General features: G+C 53.3%; 1 protein-coding gene across 3 annotated transcripts in view; it reads left to right on the top strand.

Moving 5' to 3' along the window:
- Positions 1–9,545: 9,545 nt before the first annotated feature.
- The window catches only part of Mpp2 (MAGUK p55 scaffold protein 2), a 30,260-nt gene continuing 17,575 nt past the window's right edge, over positions 9,546–22,230 (top strand). Inside the window, exons 1-3 of one of the 3 annotated variants that reach the window (XM_055620150.1) lie at positions 9,546–9,636; positions 12,509–12,576; positions 17,428–17,546. In XM_055620150.1, the coding sequence (XP_055476125.1) occupies positions 12,546–12,576; positions 17,428–17,546 (150 nt within the window). In that variant the 5' untranslated portion in view covers positions 9,546–9,636; positions 12,509–12,545. Of the gene's footprint in view, positions 9,637–10,044; positions 10,097–12,508; positions 12,577–15,483; positions 15,685–17,427; positions 17,547–22,230 lie in introns of those variants that run through there. The other 2 variants (XM_055620151.1, XM_055620152.1) reach the window with 2 other exon arrangements.

Genomic DNA, 22,230 nt, shown 5'->3' with positions numbered 1-22,230 from the left:
GTGGCAAGCGCCCTGACCTCCTGAGCCCTCCTGACAGTCCCTCTATTTCTCTTTATTGTCCGCGCTGCGTGGGTAGGGAGGAACAGAGGAACATTTCAGGTCTAAAGGGGTCTGTGGCTAGCCAGATGCAGGCTAGGCCTCTAGAGGTCCAGAACACCTCTGGCCTAAAGCCCTTTTGGGTCCCCAGGAGTTTCTCCTCTCTCTCTTACCCATCTGCCCAAGGATATGGGCGGAGGCCTGCCGGCTGCACTAGCCTTGCCTACCTGGGGCTGTGGGAGGAGCCTAACAGCTGGAGCCTATGGGGTTCCAGTGCTTGGAGCTTGCTGACCTGCGGCGGCGGCGTGGGCTTCTCCACATTCAAGTGAGGACGCACTGTGGTGTCCGACGGGGGAGTGATGGTGGAGTCGGAGGGTGTCTTGTGGTTCTTGGCTTTCTTCGAACTAGGGGACGCGTCATTGCAGAGACCGCGGTGTTGAGGAGTCAGTGGGCTGCCAGGTGCCCCTCCTCCCGCCCTCCTCTGCCAGCTCACCCGCTGCTGAAGAGCTTCTCCATGTACTTGTTGATCTGGCCAAAGTTTGCAAACCAGCTGGCCATCCTGGGCTCCGGAGACTGCTGCAGGTGCACCTCGTCGTCCAGGGCGCTACTGGGTGACACCAGGAGCGACGCTAGGCACCCCAGAGTCAGTGCGCACGCGCAAGGCAGAGCCAGGGTCTGGAGGGGGCGGGGCAGACAGCACGGTCAGGTGACCCTGGAAGGGAGGTAGGGTGGGCGTGGGACCTGGCAGCGCCTCGCGCCCGGTCTTGTGGAGCCACACTCCATCTATTGGGAAAGCTAGGAGGGTGGCAAAGCTAAGACCAGGAAACGTAGCCCCCTCGGGCACACACAGGGGCCCGAGAGTCGGTCAGGTCCCTTGGGCTCACGGACAAATTTCTTGTGCACGCGTGCCTGCAGCCTTTTCACCTTCGTTGGTCCTCAGAAACCCTAGACGTGCTGCTGTCTACCTGGAAGCCTGGTTCTCGGGCCGTCTGCAGGACCAGCTCGGCCCCAAGCATCAGCTCAATCCTGACAACCATATTTAAAGTTGCCACCAACTCTTATCTTGCTCTGCCCTTGCCATGCCCCCTTCTAGATGTATTCATACTATTTTTTTTTTTTGTGTGTGGTTATCAGCTTCCCTTCCCAGCCCCACCTTCTGTCACATTGAAGGTGGTCTCTCTACCTACTTCCTGTCTGATGTAGTAGGCCTGCCACACAGATGGCTGCCAGGCTTTTAGTAACACCTTAAATGAATAACGTAGTTGCACAACGGAGGGCTAGTCCAGCGATTCCCTCATCCCCCTTGTACACACAGAAACACACACACACACACATACACACACACACACACACACACACACACACACCCCTCATAGACACTTCCTTTGATCCCCAGAGGCCCTAAAATCCCACTTAACCAAAATTCCCCTCATTTACACCACCTCGGTCAGGGGCAGGAAGTTCTCTAGGGGCCCTTGTCCTGGCCATCAAAATGGCTTCATTTTTTTTCGTGCCCTTAGTGGGCCTGTGGAGGGCCCCGTGGTGCCAGCCTCCATTCCCAAGCTCGGGGAGAGCACAGTAGACAGGGGTCCGTCCCATCCTTAGCCACCAGACATTACCATAGCGCTGGGCAGGTGCAGAGCGACACAGCGAAGGGTCTCTGGCCAGGACGTCAGAGGCCATTTATATTTCTGTGGATCCACCAGCCTGAGCCTCGAAGGCCCCGCCCCAGCGTGGCTTTCTCCTGCTCCTGGGTCCGGGAACCCAGACAGTGCGGGGGTGGAGGCACTCGGCCTACAGACTGTCCTGACCGAGGCACAGTGTCTTCCAGGGGTCCAGGGAAGTGGGCGGCCGAGGCGGGAAGCTCCTGGGGTAGGGTAACTTTTTGTTCCAAGATCAGACACAGGTCCTGGGGGAAAGCTGTCCCTGGGGGTGTCAAGGGGCAGTGCCTTTCCCAGGAGCTATTTCTGCAGTCAGCAGAGGTCAATGCTGGCTCATCCCGCTGACCTTAGAGGACTTCTCCTGCAGGATTGCTGTGGAGGCCTACTATGTGCTCCGACATCGAGGATTAGGGGAACCGTGAGATTGCCACCCCTTGCTCTGCCTGTCCCAGCCACGTGGAACCCTGGAGAGAGGCCTTAACTCACACACACACACACACACACACACACACACACACACACACACTGTGGATCCTGTCATCTTCCTCTCTACCTGTTCCACCTTGCTGCTCCTCTAGACCAAATTGTGAAACGTGGCATGCTCCCTCATGACAACCCCACCCCCGGGGAAGGGACGGTATCAATTCTGACCTAACTCCCTCTTGACTGTGAAGTTGAACGAGGAACTTCACTTCCTAGTGGGGCTGTTCATGTAGCTCAGTACTGGGTAGCTCTTGGCATACAGTGGGCAATGGACACCATGAGCCCCTCTGTGTGGGAGCAGCTCTCCTCTTGCTTTCAGTTATCTCATCTTCTTCCTCTCCTCAGTGAATCCTGCTCTCTGGGGCAGGGGTGAGAACTCAGGTCGGGGTTATCAAAGTGCACACCACAGCCCAGGAGCTGTTCCTGAGACCGCCGAAGGTAGCAAAAATCTAAGAAAAGAAATGCACTCTCCTTAGTACAGGCTAAAGGAGCTGTTGGGGGGGGGGGGCGGTGTACCTCACATGCTAGCAAGTTATAACTTTTGTTTTGTTTTTGTTTTTGTTTTTTGAGACAGGGTTTTTCTGTGTAGCCCTGGCTGTCCTGGAACTCGCTCTGTACACCAGGCTGGCCTCAAACTCACAGAGATCCACCTGCCTCTGTCTCTCTAGTGCTGGGATTAAAGGCTTGTGCCACCACTGCCTGAGTGTGTGTGTGTGTGTGTGTGTCTAACAGGGTCATGAGGCTAACCTCAAACCCACTAGGCAGCCAAGGATAAATTTGAACGGATCTTCCTGCATATGCCTTCTAAGTGCTGGGGTTAAGACAAATGTCAGCACACTCCATTTGAGACAAGCTATCACACATTCCAGCTAGACGCAGGCCTAGCAGTAAACCCTGAACCTCACCCTGATGACCACAGGGCTTCCATGGTGTGTCCCCTGTGGAAATCTAGGCTGCCCTGTTCAAATCTAGGGCTCTTTCTCAGTCCTTCTGTCCCAGACCTTGACTCATTTCAGGAACTATTCAGTTCTGACAGTGTGGGAATGAGGATGAAGAGACTCTCATTTCTGACTAGAGAAAAGCTTCAGGTGGCAGAGCTGGAGGGACAGGGCAGCTGGAGTCCAGAAGGCGCCTTTGTGATCCCCGAGAGGCCTACCCGGGCTGGTTCTAGAACCAAAGGACTTATGCCCAGTTTCATTCGTCATCAATAACAATAGCTGTATGAATAGTAGTAATTTATCAATAGCTGATAATCATTGTTGTGCTTGGTGCCGTGGTCCCAGGGTCTGGGTCAAACAATGTCATGAGATCTCTAGTGTTATTTAGGTGGCACTTGTAAGCGTTATTAACTCTTTATGGGAAGGATGCTACTTGAGAGAAATTGAGAGATCTACCCAAGGGAATAGGGGTGTGCAGCTGACGCTCAGGGCAGACTCCCATCAGAAGCAATCCAGTCTCCCAGAAGTGTTCAGTCCCTCCATTACCTTCCAGTCCCTTACCCAGCAGCTGTCCTCGTTCACCAGGCTTGTGCCTTCCTTGGCTTTTAACCCCTGCTCTTGTCTATGCTTCCTCCCTCCTGGTTCTGTCTCAGGAACTTTTCCCACTTAGTTCTGGGAGGTGAGATAGAGGTTTTGGTGTCAAGACAGACGTGGGTTCCAAGCCTGGCGTGGCCTCTTGCATTGCACAGACAAAGTTCTTTGTGTCTCTGAGTGTGATGTCCTCAGCTGTGGGAGAGTATTGGAACTGGGTGAGCACTCAGCAGAAGGAAAAGCTCAGAGTTCCCTGAAGGGTTTTGGCTCTAAGCTGAGGTGTCTCCCTGATAAATTGCCCCAGAGTGGTTTAAATTGCCTAAGGTGGTTTTCACAGGCTAGACTGTCTAGCCAGTGAGCCCTTGGGATTCGTGTGTCTCTGCTTTCCCAAAGCTGGGATTTTTACAAGCATGTGCCACCATATCTAGTTTTTACATGGCTGCCTGGGATGGAACTAAGGTCCTCTTACGTGTATAAAAAGGACTTTACTGACTGAGCTGTTTCCAGCTCCAATTCTTCCATTAAAGAAAGTTTTGACTTTTATTTACTTAAGTATTTATTTATTTTAATATATTTTTATTTTGGGTGTTTTTTCTAGACAGGGTTTCTCTGTGTAGCCTTGGCTGTCCTGAAACTCACTCTGTAGACCAGGGTGACCTTGAACTCACAGAGATCCACCTGCCTCTGCCTCTTGAGCACTGGGATTACAGGCGTGTGCCACAGTGACCAGCTAGGTTTTGACTTTTAAAATTGTGTGTGTGTGTGTGGCTAGGTTGCTTGAAGGGATGAGAAGATGGCATTGGATCCCATGAAGCTGAAGTTAAATGCAATTGTGAGCCACTGAATTTGATTGCTGGGAACTGAACTGGGGTCCTCTGTAAGACCATCACAGTGTTCTTAAACACAGAGCCATCTCTTCAGCCCATTCCACCCACCTGCCTTTTGAGGCAGGGTCTCTCCACATACTCCTGGCTATCCTGGAACTCTGACGTAGACCAGGCTGGCCTTGAGCTCACAGAGATCCATCTGCCTCCCCAGTTCTGAGATTACAGGTGTGTGCCACCATGCCTGACTTTCCCCCTTTTAATTTATTATTAGTTTGTTTTGTTTTGAGACAAGATCTCACTAGATAGCCCAGTAGCCTGGGCTGACCTTGAATTTGCTTCAATTCTTCAGATTTCCTCACCCTCCTGAGTGTTAGGATTCCAGGAATATGCTGCCTGGTCCAGCTGCTCTTGCTCTTCCCATGCTCCTATTCAAGACTGAACCCAGGGCTTATATACCCAGCGCACTGAGCTCTATCCCCATCCCCAAGCATGCTTTTGTATTTCTTATGTCTAGATGCTTTGACTTCTGGGCTAGACCCACTCTCCGAAGGTTCTGCCACCTCCCGATACTTCTACCCCTAAAGCCTTTACTCCACGTTTCTTTGGGAGGTACTCATCTGAACCTTAGTTCCTGGAACTTTGTGAAATAGTTGTGTGGACCTGTCCTCAGAGATTCCACACCCTGTGTCTACTGAGCACTGGCTTGACTAGAAGGCACGTCTCTGAGTGCCGGAGTCACAGCTCAGCGAGACTGCCACCGTCCTCAAAGAACTCCACAGTCTGGTGGGAATAGGTATTTCAGGAATAGAGTAATTAATGTTTCAAGAAATATTTGCTAGGAGGCTGCCTCTTGTCTGTGGAAAAGTGTTTTTTTTTTTTTTTTTTAATTCTTGCATGAGTAGACTAGAAGTTCTGACTTCCCAGCCTCCTCTGTAACAGGTGAGGCATGGACCAACTTTCCTGTGATGGAGGATGTCGGTGGTCTCTGCAAACCAGAGGGTCCTGGCCTTTGGACATCCCTCCCAGCTGCTGCTGTCAAGCCTTGCTAACCAGCCAGGCTTGCTGCTGCATGTCTGCCATCCCAGCACTGGAGAGGCTGAGGCCGGAGGATGGTGAGTTCAGGGCCAGCCTGGGAAAGTTAGTGAGGCAGTATCTCTGAAAAAGAAAAGAAGAAAGAACTGCTAAGTTGTTTAGAATCCAGTGTCTGACGTCAGTTAATAAAGGCTTAGGGTGAAGTACTGAAAGGATCTCCGTCTAGCCTAGGAAAGTGTAGGATTAAATTAAGCTGTGATGAGGAGGAGCTTAAACACCAGCAAGGAAGTGTTCAAGTTGTTTCTAGGAGTCTATTTCCTTAAGCTGGGACAGTGGAGGGAGGAGAGGAGAGAAGTGGGTGGCACAGATAGTGCCAAGAAAGGTGTGTGGGTGATGAGAATGGGACATGCCCTCAGGCCAGGCGCTTCAGAAGTCCTTGGGTGGACCACACCTGCTCTGGGAGGACCTGGGGTGGGTCAGAGCACATCAGATGGCCTGGGAAAGAGAGGAACCAGCCATCTGTTCTAGCTAGCACCTGGCTAGAACCTTCCCGATGTCTAGAAGGGGCCTGTCTTTAAGGATGACCATTTCCTGTGTGCCTGACACTGTGGCAGCCACTTTGCAGCTGTCCTTCCCCAAGAATGAAGCTCGTATCTCCATTGTACAGAAGGGGAAACTGAGGCTCAGCCAGGCCACACAACAGGCTAAGCATGCACACATACGTGGCTGGGCTAAGATTTCAACAGAACTATCGTTATAACTTCTGACCCTGATAAGGAAAAGTGGACCCATAGACACAGGGAAAAGAGTGGGTGCTGGTCCTGGAATGGGGTGAGACAAGGATCAAGGGAGGAGAGGGGCTACTCCACAGGGAGGTCTAGGGTCCTCTTCCAGATGAGCAGGTGAATACAGGGCAGGGTTGTTTGTGGTGACCTTGGATGGTGGAGCGACTGTTAAGGTCTGTCTTGTGAATGAAAAGAATGAGAGAAAGCAGTACATCTCAGTTTGGTCCTAAACAGGGAACAAAGCTACCTGTTGGGATGTTGTATTGAGGCTGGGACTGGGGAGGGGAACATAATATTTCTCAAGTTGAGGTGTACTCAGGGCTATGCAAGGTAATTGTCTGCACTATGGGGAAACACATTGGAATTTTTAGAGTTTCAAAATAAATGTTTTAAATGTTTGTGTAGATGTGAATTACTTCCAATCTGCACAGTAGCAGTCAGTTCAGCAGCTCAGCTTCAGTGATACAAAAGAAAATTGCTCCTCTCAGTTATTTATTTAAAGATTGTTTTTTTATTTTATGTATACAGGTGGTTTTCTGCATGTACATCTGCATCCATGCTTACCAGAAGAGGACATCAGGTCATATAGGACCCCAGTTGTAGATGGATGCTGGGAATTGAACTCAGGGCTTGTGGAAGAGCAGCCAGCACTCTTGACCACTGAGCCATCTCTCTTGCCCTCCTACCCTTCCCCTTTTTACACTGAGGTTTCCAAGCTTCTTTTTGCTGATAGATAAGGTTTCCAGAACAAGCTTTGGGCAGTTACAGGTGCAGGTGTGTGTGTGTGTGTGTGTGTGTGTGTGTGTGTGTGTGTGTGTGTCCTGTGTGTGTTTGTGTACAGACAGGGCATAGCGCTGGCTTTTTCGGGCTATCACAGGAGGTATAGCACTACGCCAAGGTCCTTCAGAAATGTATACCTGCTTAGGGTTTCTTCTCCTTCTTCTTCTCCTCCTCCTTCTCTTCTCCTCCTCTTTGTGCCTTGATTTTCAAAGCTGTGGTCTGAACACCCACCACAGGAAAAAAGCATGTGAAGGGAAGCTGCCTCCATCCTCGTGACCTTTGGGAAAGACAGAGGTCATACAGACCTGGGATCTGGAGGAAGCATTCTTCCTGGGGATGGTGCAGCTCCTAAAACTACAGTGAGAAGCCCTGTAGACTCCAGAGACCTAAGCTAGGCAGGGATGGCTCAGCCTAGAGCTGTGTGCCCAAGGGCACATTTTGTTATGACATTTAACTGAGTCACTAGAATAGTGACTCCCCTTCACTGTGGCACATCTTTCCCCAACCCTCTCCCTAACCCCCACCTCAGGACATCAGGTTCTTTGTCTATTTTAGTATCACAAAAGCTGGCATCTCATCTTTGTTTGTTTGTTGTTTTATTTTTACGAGACAGGGTTTCTCTATGTAGCCCTAGCTGTCCTGGAACTTACTCTGTAGACCAGGCTGGCCTTGAACTCAGACATGGCCTGCCTCTGCCTCTCGAGTGCTGAGATTACAGGGTGTGCACCACGGAGCCCGGCCTGGCACTTCATCTTGAACAAACAGGGGCACAGTAGTCTTTATTGATGAATGTTTCCGTCCACTAATCTCAGAGGATTATAGTACAGAACTATTAATCAAACATGAGAGGCGTGTGTGTAGAGGGTCAGACTGTAAGAATGACGAGTCAGACTCCACCGACGATTAGAACTTTGGGATCCTGGACGGGATGTGCTTATTGTGGATTGCAATGGAGTAATAGTTGTTTGTTTGAGAAGTAATTAATAGTTTTGGGAGGAATCACGATTTCTCTCCCCTTCCAACCAAATGCAAGCAGTTAACGATTCCCTGAGCAGAGGCGAGTGGGTAGGAGCCGAGGGAGTCTTCACAAAAGGGAGGAGAACTCTTGTCCTGAGTTCAGTTAGAAAGATCTTCTAGTTTGGAAATTCGCTCTAGGAAGCATCATTCCTCAGACAGAATCCTGTAGTCCCAACCGCTACCATTTGGGGCCGCTACAAAACTTTCTTCTCTCCCAGTAATAAGCGAGGTCAGCTACTTTACACGGCCTTTAGCATTTTGACCTGCCTCTGGCTTTTTGTTTGTTTGTTTTTCTCTATATATACTTATTCCCCACTACTACCCTTTGCGAACAGAGTCTGTTGGGACTACGTCTGGGGATGGATTCTCAAGTTAATCCATTTTCGAAATTTCCAAGCAAGTTTCCAGGATGCAATCCGTTTCTGATCTTAGGAGGCAAGTTAACAAGAGTGATAATCGCTCCTCTCTCCACGGAGAGCAGATTCCGGAGGGCAGCGGAGGGAGCAGGGGAACAGCCAGGTCAGGGAAGTTCCCGGCTTGCACAGACTGAATGAATGAATGCTGGTTTCCACGCCGCAGCCACCAATAGTCTGAGGCAGTATCTTTTACTAGCAGGTCTGGGTGGGGCCCGAGAGAGGCAAGCTAGAGGGCTTAACCCGTTGTTTTCTTCTCCTCCTCCTCTTCCGTTTTCTTCTCTTCCTCTTTCCTCCCCTCCTTCTACTTCTCCTCTTCCTCTTTCTCCTTCTCCTCCTCCTCCTTCCTGCCGGAGTTAGAACCTAAGACCCCCTGAATGCTCTACTCAAGCCACACGCCACTGCCACTATTCCACGGACAGGGACAAGGACTAACTCCCCGCGTCCAGGCTAAAATTAGGGTCTTGGTCCCCTTCATGAAGAGACAGTCCCTCTTAAAAAAAAAAATAAATAAATAAAATAATTTTTTTTTTCTCCAAATTTTCTTGGAAGCAGGTATGTGCCGTCTGGGTGTTTACCGCCGTCCCCAGGCTGAGCCCTTACGAGAATTAGTGTTCTAATAGCCCATTCCTTTTCCAAACAGAATCAGGAAAGGAAGGCGTGCGTGGGACTGGAGAGGTCCCGTCAGGGGGGTTTGCCCATCACGCTCAGTTTTTTTGTTTGTTTGTTTTGCTTTTTTAAACACCGTCGCCCTTTTAAAGAATTCCTGGGCGCCAAGAGACACAGGTTGGTGCTTCTCCTCGTTGGGGGGAGGTGGGGGGGGGCACGGGTGGTCTTGGGCTTTGCGGTCCTGCTAACCACCCCCTCCTAGCCCGCCCGCCCGCTGCTGTGTGATAACGGTGGTGGGGAGGTTGCCGCGTCCCCAGCGTCCCAGCCTTCCTCTTTCTGTCTCCGCCCCTTCGCTCCTAGGCGGCCCCGCCGCTTTAAGAGCGCGGCCGGCGATTGACAAGCAATAGCCGCGGAGCGCCGGGCTGCGCGGAGTCGCCCCGAGCCAGGGGCTCCCCAAAACGCAGGTAGGTATTCCCAGGTCTCTGGGCCAGCACCCACCTCAGAACCCCTGCCTTCTTTTCCACCTAGCACCGCGCTAGGCGATGCTGTTCTCCAGGACCAAACTCCCGGGCCCCTTCCCCAAACCGGCCCCCTCCCTCTCCAGCTGCAGCACCGGCTCTCTCGGCTCTCTCTGTCTCTCTATGTCTCTGGGATGCCGGTGGGCAGAGAGGAGCCCCTTCATCCCAGGGATGCTGGTCCCCGAGCCAGTGTGAGGGCTCCAGAGGGACACCGGGCGCAGAGATGCTGAGCTGAGCCCGGGTACTCGCGCGGCCTCTCCGGGGTCTGTGCAGGGTCGGTGTGTGTTGGGGGGGGGGGTGACTTCGGATCCCGGCATTACGTAAGAGCCGTGCTGCTGGCGCTTCCGGCCCTGGGGGAGCTAGACTACGTCTGTGCTGGGTCCCTTGGCATCCCGCATCCCAAGAGGCCAGTACCTCGGCCTTCCCTGAGATGGGGTCTTGGGGAGAGGCGCTCTGCTAACCCCGGCCTCACGGGGCAGGAGGTTGCAGGGTTTTTTTTGGGGGGGGGGGCGGGGAGAGGGAGCAGGGTTTAAGGCCTGGGGACTCCAGAGGGAGGGAATCGGTGCCAGAGAGCGAGGAGCCTGGATCAGAAAGTTAGGTGGGGAATGAAGACCTAGGGTTTGGGGGGGGGGGGGGGGGAGTCATTCAGTGACCCCACCCCCCCTGGTCTCCGCGGGGCGCGCGAGCAAAGAGCCTTCTTTGATGGCTCCCAACACGCCCCCTCCTTCCCAGGTCCTAGCGCCCAGCGGGTTAGGGCTGAATTGAAGGGGCGGGGGCAGTCTGATTGAGAGTACGGGCACGTCCGCCGGCTCCCCAGACCCCGTCCTCAGGCCATGAGTTAGGTTCAGTCCTCTCCATAACCCTGTCCGGCTCCAAAGCGCCTTTGTCAGGCGGTCCCCGTTCATCAGTGCGTCTGCACTGATGGAGGGGTGGGTGGCGGGAGGAGACCTGCCCCTTTGAAGCTGGCGGGCTTCACCTACTGACACCCTGGGGGCGGGGTTGGATAGCTTGGTGGCCGCGAACCTGCGTGTGGAGGTGGGAGTGGGAGGGCACCTGGGCTTCGGTTTTTTGACGCTGAGGTGCTGGTTCCGTGATGACTGGGCCCCGGGGATCTTGGCATGGAACCAGGCTGGCACTGCCGTTCTCCTATGGGCACAGCCGGCCCCGCCCTCTCACAGGCTTGGGTGGGGGTGGGGCGAGGCGAGCCGACGCCGTGGGAACCAACTCCTCAGGGAGCAAACCCAGGCTCCCTGGGCAGGACTCCTGGGCCTAGGGTTTCATAGAGGATCCTCCCTGGTTCCTCTCCCCGCCCCCCCCCACCCCTCACACCCCCGCTTCGGGAAAAGAGTAACCCACAGCAAGCACCTCTATTAGGGAGCAGGACCCACGCTATGAGAAGGTTACTGTGAAAGGGGTTCCCCTCCTCTGTCTGAAAGTTCAACTCTTCTGGAGAAGATCCAGGAGGAAAGGGATCCTGTTCCTCTCACCTTTGTCATTTCTGCCTCCAGAGCTGTCATTAGCCTAGGCGAAAGAGAGAGAGAGAGAGAGAGAGAGAGAGAGAGAGAGAGAGAGAAAGAGAATATTTTTATTAAAACCAGTAGTTGCTCCTCCGAAAATAATTTTGGATTCTTGGGGGGGGGGGGTGGGGGGGGGGGGGGGGTCTTTGGGGCCCCCCCCCCCTTGGGGGGGGGTGAAAAAGACATTTAGTCTTAAAGTGGGCACTGCCAGCTGCCTCTCCCTACTCTCCCACCCTTGCTGTGAGCCACTGCCTCCTGTTGTCATGGCAACCAGGGAATTAGGGTTTTATCCAGGAGCACATGCCCAGGAAGGAAAGGGGAGAGAGCGGTGGGTTAGCCCCTTCTCCTTTCCAGAAAGGATGAAGGAGCTAATCTTGGATGGGCATGGGCGGTGGGGTTGCAGACTCCATGCCTGCTTATGGCCGCAGTCTCCCGTTTTTCCCTGCCCCAACTCTGGGCAAGAGGGGGAGAGAGAGAAAAGCCAGGACAGCAGGAAAGGAAACATCATTTCTGTCAGCTAGACGCCAGTGTTTTGGGGACACCAGAAGGTTCTAGGCCTGAGGCCTAGAGGCCGGTAATGGACTCCATTTGTGTCCTCACGGAACTAACAGTCCCAGGATGCTTCCGGATTTTGGCTCACATTCAGGATTCACACTTACTTCTCCCTCCACTTTAAGAAGGAACCAGAAAGAATATGCTGTTGGTTTTGAGATGACATCTCCACATGCCTCCCAGGCCGGGCTCAGGGGACCCTTCCGCCCCGAGTGTTTGGTACTACAGCACAGGTGGGCATCATCATGCCCAATGAGAAGTACTTATTTTTTGGGTGGTGTTGGCTTTTAATCCCAGCAGAGGCAAGCAAATATCTGTGAATTCTAGGCCAGCCTGGTCTACAGGGCAAGTTCCAGGACAGCCAGGGCTACACGGTGAAACCCTGTCTTGAAAAACAAAACAAATAGAAAAACCAAACAAACAAAACAAACAAACAAAAATATTAAAAAGAGAAATGCTTTTTTTTTTTTTTTTTCCGGTCACAAATGCCTAAGTTTTCACTGTAGCTCTCCTACCAGCTCTGGGGCCTTGGAGAAACTGATCCTCCCATCTCCCCCTCTGATGAGGGCCATGCTGTTTGCATTTCTTGCCTTCCAGGGCGCTTGGGGTCACTCCTGTAATCCACGTTCCCGTTTCTGAGCGATGCTCTCTTCCTACCTTGTGGCTGTTCCTGAAGAGGATACCCTTCCAAGTCTCTCATGTTCTTGGCTCTGCCTTGTACCTTCTCACCCTCCTCTCTCTTCCTCTAGGAGACTGACGTCAGAGTCCTCACTGACCTCATTCACCATGCCAGTTGCCGCCACGAACTCTGAGTCCGGTAAGAAGAGGTTAAAGCTGTCAGCCTGCCCCAGGGGTTCTGAGGGGGCTGGGTCAGCAGGAGGGGCGGGTGCAGCAGTATCGCTGGGCACTTCTGCGCCCCTCCCCTGTCATGCCACAAGCAGCCACTCAGCCCTTCGTTCAGGCGGGCCCCTCCCTGGGGTTGGAGAGAGCAGAGGGAGACCTGAGCTCACTCCAGGTAGCGCTGGACCTGTAACACCATTCACCCACCTGAGGGCCAGAGATGGTGGATGCTGTCGCCGGACAGGAATGGCAGGGAAGTGCCCCCGGGGATGTGCCCAGGACCTGGGACTGGGAGGGTAGTACACCTTGGAGGGACTGAGAATCCATGTCGCATTTTGCCTACACTGGAGGCCAGTAGGGGGCACTTTAGCAGGAGTAAGCGAAGACAAAGAACGCCCAGGTTTGGACGTGTGCACACAGATCTGTAGGTGTTACAGCCTGAGAGTGGACTACACAGGCAGGCTCAAAAGCCCACAAACCGGCTGGGAACCTCCTAGCCCGAACTCCTGAAAGAGTCCATGTGGCCCTTGGAGGCTCTGAGAGGGGAGAGCTTGCTGCTGTGAGGAGTTTTCACAGTCATTCTGTTGCCGCCGCTTCTTCTGTGTTGTTATGGCATTGACCTGTGAGTCAGTCATCTCCCTTTGAGGACTGGTTTCCTCTGAGAAGGGGTGGCAGTGTGGGATTGATATTTTTCACTTTGTTCCTAGATCTCCCAGACTCTGATGACAGCTTTGGGCCTCCACCACAGACACACACCCCGCATCTATGCCCCAAAGTCTACATCTGACCCCAGGGTTTCTGAACCCTTGAGTGTTTCCTGAGACCCTACAGGTTAGGGTCCGTGTCAGAAGGCTCTCAAAGGGCTCTGGCTACAGCCAGGAGACGCCCTGAGAGGTCTGAATTCTTCAGGACAGAACCTGCTGTTCCCTCTGCAAGACATTCCAGGTCCTCACTTTGGGTAGAAAGAATGCTCGTCCCTACCCTCTGAGAAAACGGAAATTGCTGTGACCCCTTTGTTCCCCACGAAAGGCTCCTTTTCCATGCCAAGGAATGTCCCCCATTCTCTCGCCCCCCTGGGCTCCCCCCCTCACTGGCCAGGTCCCCCACTCTAAGCTGCTTAGGAGTTAATGAGACCCATCCCTGAGCCTGTAGTTAAAGCTTCTCATCTGGGGCTGCCCAGTAAACCTATTAATAGTGACTGCAGCACAGGGAGGAACTTCCCAGCTGCAGGCCTCTTGGTGGGGGCGCATATGGCAGGGAGCCCTATGCCTCTGTGTGTGACCTGCTTTTTTCAAACTCCTCCTGGGACCCTGTTCCCCTAGATGCAGTGCTGTGGGCTGCTCTTCGCTTCTCTATCCAAAGAAAGAAATACCATGTGCCCCCTTTCTTGAGCCAGCCCTCAGCTTCAGAATCTAACTGTGCATCCTGCCTGTGCTGGTTTGAATGAAAACGGCCACGGTAGGCTATGGGGGTGGGGCTTGTTGGAGTAGGTGTGGCCTTGGTGGAGGAAGTGTGTCACTGGGGTTGGTTTGAGGTTTCAAGTGCTCAAGCCAGGCCCAAGTGGCTCTCTCTTCCTGCTGCTTACTTTCCCTTATCATGCGGTGGCCATTATACTTCCCGTGGGTGTGTGTGAAAGAGACAGCTGTGACCCTCATCTGAGGTCAGGGTCCTCACCCTCCTTAACCCCCTCCCCTTTTCCCCGGGACACTTCTGCTCTGCAAAGGTGAAAGCTAGCATGTTTCTTCCGCATCCCTTCCCCATGGATTAAGAGCGTCCTTGTTCTTATGGGAGGGCTCACCGTTACTTCAGTTGAGGAAAGTTTGGGAGCTACGTGAGTGATGTCACACACAGGCTGGGAATTCAGATGTCCTCTGCTCACTTACAGCCCATCGTCTCTTCTTTCTTCACCATGCTAGCTCGCTCCCTCTTTTGCTTGAATCCAGGTGGGGCTGTGGGTCTCCTTTCTGATGGAGCTGTCCCTTTAAAATATCTCTGCCATCCCCCTGGGTTACTGTCCTGGTGTGTAATCCCTGCCTGCTCCCATGGCAACCAGGGGTGCAAGGGGACCTGGTGCCACTCCTCTGGGAATGGCTGATGAGAGGTGGCCTCGGCGAAAGCTGCAGCAGAGCCCTAGTAGTGGCCTCATGGGGACATACAGGGCAGCTACCAAGGCCTTTTCTGCTGCATAAATGGACTCTCGCCTTTCTCCTCCCCCTGTTCCAAGATGCCCGGCTTGTTCCAGGGCATTACCCCTCACCAGATGGATAATGAGGGGAAAAGGGAGAAGCTACTGTTAAGATGGGTTCGAGAGCTGTGCCTTTTACCGCCCCGCGGGTACCACCATTCTGTCTTTCTCCCCCTCCCCTGCCCCCACTGTGCTCCAGCGGATAGCGTATCGAGTTAAGACGTTTGCCTCTTGTCAAGATGGTATTGCTGTCTTCCTGCACCTGCCAGGGAGAGGGCGTAGAGCTGTTCATGAGGGTTTTCTTCGGTTGAGAGGGTTATTGTAAAGAAACCAGCCTGGAGTGGAGAAGAGGACGGTGGTTGTCAGAGGGCCCGGCCCAGGAAGGGGGTGGGAGGAGGGGAGGGTAGAGGTCAGCAGGCATCCGAGGTGCTGGAGAAGGGACATCCATAAAAAAGCGGTACAGAGGCAAGGTGGGAGCCAAACTCTGCCCGCCACCTGAGATTTCCGCACAGGCTGAGAGGGAGGTCCCTCAGCCCGACCTCATCGCCACCTCCCTGCCTGCACCGGTGTTAAGTGACAGGACCCTGGCCAGTTTAGACTGACTCTCTCCTGCCACCGCCCTCCTCCCACCCGTTACCGCCCCCTCCTCACCAGCAGGCGGGCTTTGGCCAATCCACAGGGCGGTCTGGGAGGCGGAGCCTTGCTATTGGCTGAGCCCGCAGCTCTCCGAGAGTCCCGCCTTCTTTAGCTCAGCCCGCGTCTAGCCGGGAAGGCGCCGACCTCGCCGGAGACTGTTCTAGGATTGCCCAGGGGTCGCCATGGCCTGCAGCCCAGGCAGTGGGGCTTCCTTGGAGGGGATTTCCCTGGGCTCCTCTGAAGAAGCAGAGCTCCGCAGGGAAGGTAGGAAGAGGTGGGGTGGAGAGCCAGGGGAGGGGTGCTCACCCTTTAACTGACCCTCCCACAGTAGGCTCTGGCAAGGGCGCCCTTAGGGGAGATCTGGGCGCCCAGCCTGCCAGAAGAACTGATCTGGTAGAGGGCACCACCACCCCGACTCAGGCCCCAACCCCATTAGCTGGTTGTCTGGGGAGCCAGTGAGCAGGACCGGGAGCTGTGGACGTTTGGCAGACTGGGAAGGGCATCTCACTTGGTTCCCTTGAGAGCCCAAGAAGGACCTTGTAAGTCTCCTGGTCCTTGCAACGCCCAGGCCTAGACGAAGGGTCTAGAGGCAGGCTCAGCTGCTGATTACGGAGAAGGTGAGGCGGGGGAGTGGGAAAGAAATGGGGGCTCAGGAGCCCGTAAGCCATCCTCTCCAAGCTCCAGTTTTAGGGTCCCCCTCCTGCCCCCCTCTCACTCTTTGGAGGAGGGGAGCACTGACAAGTGTTGAGAGGTTCCAGGGAGCCTGTCTCCCCACCCCCTTCTCTAGGGTTTGGACGTTGTTACGCAGATGTAGGTGTGGGTGGCAGAGTAATGATACCCCCTGCCCATCTTTGCTCCCAGATGGGCACACTGCTTCTTTTCCTTCTTCCCACCCGCTGGAGCTCCCTCCCATCTCAACCGCGGAGTGGAGGCAGCCTCCGCCCCGCCCCGTGTCCCAGGTCGAGAGTGCTCCCTCTGGGGTGAGGTGCCTTCCCACCCCTGCCCTTGGTCTCCGCGGCCATCCCAGGACCAGCACCCGGGGTGCTTGCTTCTCCAGCCCCTGCTAATATTCCAGGCCTCAGTTTTAACTTCGCATGTTTGTTTTTCAAGACAGGGTTTCTCTGTGTAGCCCTGGTTATCCTGGAACTCACTGTAGACCAGGCTGGCCTCAAACTCAGAGATCCACCCACTGAGATTAAGGGAGTGTGCCTCTACCACCCCACCAGTTTTGGCTTTTTTTTTTTTTTATTAATTACACTTTATTCATTTTGTATCCCCCCATAAACCCCTTCCTCCTCCCCTCCCGATCCCACCCTCCCTCCCCTTTCTGCATGCATGCCCCTCCCCAAGTCCACTGAGAGGGGAGGTCCTCCTCTCCTTTCTGATCTTAGTCTATCAGTTCTCATCAAAAGTGGCTGCATTGTCTTCTTCTGTGGCCTGGTAAGAATGCTCCCCCCTCAGGGGGAGGGCAGTTTTGGCTTTTTATTGTGCATTAATTTCTAAAGAGTGGTGCCTGTCAGAGCGGAGGGTAAACTGAGTCTAGGGACAGTCAATTGCACGGTATCACACGAACTAGTGCTCTGTCGCCTGGCCTGGTGCTGCAATGGTCTTGGCCTTCTGCGTCGCTGCCTTCTTGGACTCAGGGACATGCTCCCAGCTACAGGTGGCCAAGTGCTCTGACTTCGATTCATCTAGAGACCGAGGAGTATGTCTGGAATGGGACACCTTCCCCTGTTCCTTGGTCTGATTCCTGCTCCTGGCAGCCTCCTCCCTTTTCCAGGATGGCATTGCCTAGGGTGGGGAAAACAAAAAAAAGCCAGATCAAGAAAACTGCCACCTGCCTCTAGGATCCCGAACTACGGCATACCAGGGCCTGGGTGTTTGTGAGAGGGGAGTAGGAAGTGCTGTGGAGGACATGGGCAGGGCTGGGCATGGGAGGGTCTGTGCTGGAATTTTGGTCTTCTGTGCCCAGCTGCTACTCAGCATCTCACTGCCCCCCCCCCCCAGCCATGCAGCAAGTCTTGGACAACCTGGGATCCCTCCCCAATGCCACGGGGGCTGCGGAACTGGACCTGATCTTCCTTCGAGGCATTATGGAAAGTCCCATAGTCAGATCCCTGGCCAAGGTACGGTGTGTATTGGGGAGGTGGTTCCTGGGAACCTCAGGGGACCCTGCGGATGGAGCATGTGGCAGAAGAAACCACCTGAAAGGGTGTGGAAGGGTACCAAGCCTGGGTGGCCAACCTGCGGGAGCAGGTAGAGGGGTGTCCCCTGAGGCTGGCTGGCCATCTGGCTGAGAGAAAAGCATGCCGGTGTGGTGGAATCTCCAGATTGGTCCCGCCCACTTCTCTGCCTTTAGGTCTGTGTCAGGCGGGAGGCAGGCTCAGTAAAAGAGAAATTTATAAGCGTGTTGTGGTGGCATTTCAGGAGTAGATGCACACATGCTTGGGGGCACAGGGGACAGGCGCCTACCTGAGCCTCTGGGGGGAAAGGAGGCTAGTGTGAGTGTGGAAGATGCAGAGAGGGGCGGGCCAGGGGAAGGGCTTGGGCAGCAACACCAAAGTGAGAGGTAGATGGAACTGTGATGCTGGAGCCTCAGGCACGAGACAAGGAGGGTGAGCTGTGAAGGTGGTGGCCGGCTGTGGAGGGCACTGGGGATTGCGCCTGGTGGCTCAGACATCATCCCTCGGGTATCAAGCAAGCTTTGTACGTTTTAGGCAGGAAGGGACAGCCACACAGGGGTTTAGGAGCCCCGTCCCTGGCAGCCACTTGGAGGATCACAGGAAGGGTTTTCAGAGACCAGTTAGACACCCCATGGTAGTTAGAGCTAGGGTTGCTGAGAGGCACCGAATGCTGAGATGTTTGGGATGGAGCTGGACATTGTGGGGCACCCAAGTTTCCACCCTAAGCAGGGGTAGGGGTTGGGGACAGGCTGGTGTTGGCTCTAGCAGAGGGAGTGGGCACAACAGTAGGGAGGACATCTTCTGTGGGGGAAGGAGATGCTCATGGGCTGGGCTGCAGGCAAGGCTGGGCATGCTGGGAGGTCAGGCAGATACACTGGGAAATCTGAGTAAAGGCAAGCATTTCTCTCCTGGGATTTAGGGGTCAAGGCTTGAGCAGGGGGTCAGAAGTGAAGCTTGGCCAGTCGGTGAAGGGGAGAGTCTCGTAAACATGGACCCAGATAGCCCATGGCAGGCACTGGTTTCTCAGCGTGGGATGACTCAGTCCCTAGGCAGAGAGGAAGAGGAACGTGGCTTTGGTCCAGGCCCGAGATGTGGGTGGATCCCTGAAGGAAGCCAGAGACTGACTTTGGTCAGCGTGACCTCCAGGCCCATAACAGCAGGAAGCAAAGAGGCAGGGAGAAAATCCAGGTGAAGGTTGGGGGTCTCTTTGAGGTTGCAAGGTGGTGGAGCTGTAGAGATGGAAGAGAAGGCCGAGGTCAGAGAGGAAGGGGGGAGGTAAAATATTTCCTAGGAGGGCAGTCCTGGGGGATGGCAAGACCATGCAGGGTATGGCTGATATAGACAGGTCTGTTGTTCAGGGGTGTCCTGGAGGGGAAGGCTGTAGTGTGGGTGGGCATGGCGACATACACCTGGCAATGGCAGGTGCTATGGGAACAAGACTAAGGTGATCAACAGGGTCTTCAGGAATGAATGGTGGGGAGGGTGTTAGGACAGAGAGACAGTATAGAGGGTGGTGGGTTTTCCTTTGCTCTTTCGTGTGTGTGTGTGTGTGTGTGTGTGTGTGTGTGTGTGTGTGTACATGCCTGCATCTGTTTATGTGTATGCAGAACCCAGGGATTGAAGTTGGGTGTCTTCCCCAGCAACAAACCCAGGGACCCTTCTCCACCTCCCCAGTAATGAGATTACAGATGTGTAGCACTGCCCAGCTTTTTACCTGGTTGCTGGAGATCCAAACTCAGAACCTCGTGCCTACACAGCAAGCCCTTTACCAACTGAGCCATCTGTCTTGCACAGGGTGGTAGGGACTCTGCCTTCAGATGGTGATAGCCAAGGTACAGGGACTGGAGGTTAGGTCCTGCTGGAGGGAGAGAGCTGCTGTGTTCCAGGGGCACCCCCCGCCTACATTATTGTCCAGTAGGAGGAAAGCTGAGGCAGGAGGACTATGAGCCACACAGTAGCACCCTGTCTCAAAGAAGAAAACAAGAGCCAAGCAAGGCGACATATCTCTGTAATCCCAGCATCAGGAGTTCAAGGTCAGCCCCAGAGAGTTTGAGGTCAGTCTAGGCTTTGCGAAATACTGTCTTCCGAAACCACAAAAGGAAAACACTGGAAGCAAAGAAAGACAAACGAACAAAACACACAGGAATGCACAGGATTAAAAAATCTGAGAAGTTCTGGGGAAGAGAAAGCATGCTTGGCAGGAACAAGAGAAAGGCAGGTTGCTTTCTTGTCTTCCTTGGCCATTGAAGATAACATTTGTTTGTTTGTTTGTTTGTTTAATTAAAGAGAAGAAACCTGGCACGTCTGTAGTCTTTGCTACTCTGGAGACTGAGGCAGGAGGACTGCTTGAGCCCAGTGAAGGGCCAGCCTGGGCAATGCAGTGAGACCCTGTCTCTTAAAAGGGAAGGAGAGGGAGAGATGATTTGTGTTTGAAACGCTGCGCACATAAGCTCCGTTTGGGCAGGAGGGTTTGTCTGTCTGGATGACCACGGTGTCTCCTGAACCTAAATCAGTGTTTAGTGCATAGCTGGCATTTACTTGGTGCATAAATAGCAAAGACTGAAGAAGATAATGCAGCCACTCTCCGAACACCCGTTTCTATAGTGTTAATACTGACAGCTGCTTATTTTGGCTTTTATGCTTTCTTTCGAGGTTCTTTAAAATACTTTAATTTTTTTGTTGTTGTTGCTGTGTACGTGTGTTTGTCTTTGTGAATATGTTCAGCATGTGCTTGCATATCCATAGAGGCCAGAACAGGGCTTTAGATCTCCTTGAGCTGGAGTTACGGGGGGGCTCTGGACCGTTTGATGTAGGTGCTGGGATCCGAACTCGGGTCCCTCTGCAGGAGTAAGAAGTGCTCTGAAGTGCTTAGCCCGCTCTCCAGCTCTTACTCTTTTCCTCTGAAGAAAGAAAAGTGCTCTTTGTTACAATTCATTCCCCTCTCTCCCTTATTCCTGCTGCTTTCCCTTCCCAAGAATAAACACCGGTGATGTCATTTCCCAGAATGCTTGCTCTCCCTGTCTATATGTCGGCCTTTTTGTGCATGCCTTTACGTTTCCCACAAGTGGGATGATAGTGTAATCTGCTTCTGTTCTTTAAGAGTTCTAGTTCATATGGGGAGTAAAGTTATTGGTCTAAGTGTAGACGAAGATGGCGGTGCTCATTCGATCCGTTGTGCGCTGATTTGGACACGCGTCAAGTGCAGTTAAATGGCTCCCCTTCTGAGAGGTGAGGGTGGTGGCGCAGGTTTTCCCCGGTGGAGGACAGCGCTGGCGTGGATACCCGCATATCCAGGCGTTTATGCACAGGTGTGAGGCTTTCTCTGGGGCGGAGTCGGCCGTGGAAGTGCTGAATGCACGAACTTTTGAGCCTTCAGCTTCTGTAGCCTTCCAAAGCTGAATCCAAAGTTGTCTCCTATGGGTCACAGGGTCAGGGCGAGTTGGCCTTCCCAGGTAGCTCAAGCCCAAAGACTTGACACATCTCCAGAGAGGGATTGTTGGCTCTGTCACATTCATTCATTCATTCATTCATTCATGCATTCTCTCATTCTCTCATCTATTTAACAGCTATCCACTGGACACCCAGCATGCACCAGTGTCTTCATTAGGGTTTCTATCTCTGTGAAGAGACACCGTGACCACCACAATCTTATAAAGACAATATTTAATCGCTCCTGGCTACAGTTGAGAGGTTTAGTTCATTATATGCCAATAATGTGGGGAAACATGGTCGCATGCAGTGCCGGAGACGGAGCTCAGAGTTCTACGTCTTGATCCACAGACAGCCGGGAGAGAATTGGCTTGGGGCTTCCAAAAGCCCAAAGCCCCAGTGAAACACTTCTTCCAACAAGGCCACTAATAGTGCCACTCCCCATGGGCCTGTGGGGGTCATTTTCATTCAAATCACCACCACGAGGTATGGTTTGACATACATAACAATGGTTGAACTGGGGAATAATTTGTTCTCCTGATAGCGGCTGAGTCTGACTTCCTCTTTACTGGGTCCCACAATGCCTCAGTCCCCTGGAAGCTCACATACAGCCTAACTGGTAAGTTACCAATGTCCTGTCAGATTGAAAGTCAAGTCCTTCCTCTAGAAATATTTGGAACATAAGCTGGCTAGATTGCTCTTTCAGAAAATTCTGGGCATGATACTCAATGCATAGCCAGAGTGAGGACATTTGCTCAGCCCTGAGGCCCAGGTCACTTTGAGGGGTTAGTGTGCTTAGGGCACGGTGACTTCTCTCCTCTGGCTCTGAAACAAACAGGGAAGGAATCTTCAAGAAGGACTTTAGAGTGGCAGAGTCCTCCCGCCTCTGTGTGGGTGACCGTCTCTGTAAAAGTGACTGCGCATCAAAGTCAGCACAGCCTCTCTCGTCACTTTCCAGCGCGGGCTTGATGGGGACATCGGGACCTGCTTCTTTCCCGTTTCAGTGACTGTATAGGCATAGATGAATTTGCGAACCAACAGAAAAAAAAAACACTTTTTGGGGGGTGGGGTGGGTTTCAAGACAGGGTTTCTCTGTGTAGCCTTGGCTGTCCTGGACTCACTTTGTAGACCATACTGGCCTCAAACTTACAGAGGTCCGCCTGCTTCTGCCTCCCAGAGTGCTGGGATCACAGGCATG

This window comes from Psammomys obesus, unplaced genomic scaffold (assembly GCF_907164565.1).
Source record: "Psammomys obesus unplaced genomic scaffold, mPsaObe1.curated_primary_1811, whole genome shotgun sequence".
Taxonomy (NCBI): Eukaryota; Metazoa; Chordata; class Mammalia; order Rodentia; family Muridae; genus Psammomys; species Psammomys obesus.
The sequence above is the reverse complement of the archived record's forward strand: the minus strand, read 5'-3'. Positions and strand labels throughout refer to the sequence as shown.